The sequence below is a fragment of the Pediculus humanus genome, genomic scaffold, assembly GCF_000006295.1.
Source record: "Pediculus humanus corporis 1103172108618 genomic scaffold, whole genome shotgun sequence".
Taxonomy (NCBI): Eukaryota; Metazoa; Arthropoda; class Insecta; order Psocodea; family Pediculidae; genus Pediculus; species Pediculus humanus.
In genome coordinates, this window is record NW_002988125.1 from 1 (window position 1) to 1,177 (window position 1,177).

Here is a 1,177-nt window from a genome sequence, read left to right on the forward strand (position 1 = left end):
AAGACACGAGGTGCAACCGGTTTGGAAAACAAAAAAGAAATTTTCGAACCTGAAAAAGGATTACCATTAATTTTTTACCTTTGGTGTCGGTGCCTTTTCCGTGTGGTTTTTTTCTTCATCTTCTTTTTACTCATCTCGTGTAAAGTCACGTGTGAATTTATTCACGTGCATATCATAATGAATTTTTCCTGTTTTTTTTTTTTTTTTTTTCTTTTTTCCCCCATTAAATTTTTCGGGCATCTCCAATATTCTGTTGTTTTAACCGTCCTATGAGTGTGATGTATTTGTTATTTTTGTAAAACTAAAACACACGCTACCCCATTTCGTCGTCATCAATTCGAAACCTAGAAAACAAAAACGAATTGAATGACTGACATATTTCTCTCTTCCTCTAAAAAATTTTTTTATCGTTTTTATATTTTTATTAGAGTAATTTATGCAACCGATTTCGTCAACGACGATGGACAAATTTTCCGTTCCAATCGTTTCAGGATTATTTAAAATCCCTCTGAACCATATTTGATCGTTTCCATCGAGTTTCAACGTGTAATTTTTCATGCTGTCGTCGACGATTAATTTTATTTTCGATTCCATGCTGTTCCACGTGTCCGAATTTATTTTGACCGTTATTTCCAAATCGTACCTTAAACAAACGAACGATAGATCGATCGAGACAATCGGAATGTTTAAAAAAATAAGTGTATATATCAAAGATTATTTTGGTGTTAAATATGCTCTTTATTTTGCTTGGTTAGGATTTTATACTCACATGCTAATACCTGCCAGTATTGTTGGACTTATTTGTTTTTTTTTTTACGGGTGGATCACTCTAAATTACAACACTTTGAGGTAATTGTTTAAAAAAAGAATTATCAATTTTGAGTATTTTACAAACTTTAATTTTCTGCGAATTATTTTTAATCAATTTAAAAATGAGGATAGATAAGAAAATGAATTTTATCACAATTTTAAAATTAAAAATGATTGAAATGAATTCGTTTACTTTTCAGCCAAGATATTTGCAAATCTGATGATCTTATTACGTGTCCTCTATGTGATGAAACTTGCGACTATTGGAAACTAACAGAAACTTGTACTTTTGCTAAACTCGAATATCTTTTCGATAATCCTGCCACTGTCTTCTTTGCCACTTTCATGTCATTCTGGGGTAATTTAT

At 31.1% G+C, this 1,177-nt stretch overlaps 1 protein-coding gene across 1 annotated transcript; it reads left to right on the forward strand.

The window, feature by feature from the left end:
• Positions 1-556: 556 nt before the first annotated feature.
• Positions 557-853, forward strand: Phum_PHUM619570 (uncharacterized protein; the record flags this gene model as incomplete). The annotated part of the gene is made up of 1 exon (XM_002433219.1): positions 557-853. The coding sequence occupies one exon, from the start codon at positions 557-559 to the stop codon at positions 851-853; it is 297 nt and encodes a 98-aa protein (XP_002433264.1).
• Positions 854-1,177: the final 324 nt, after the last annotated feature.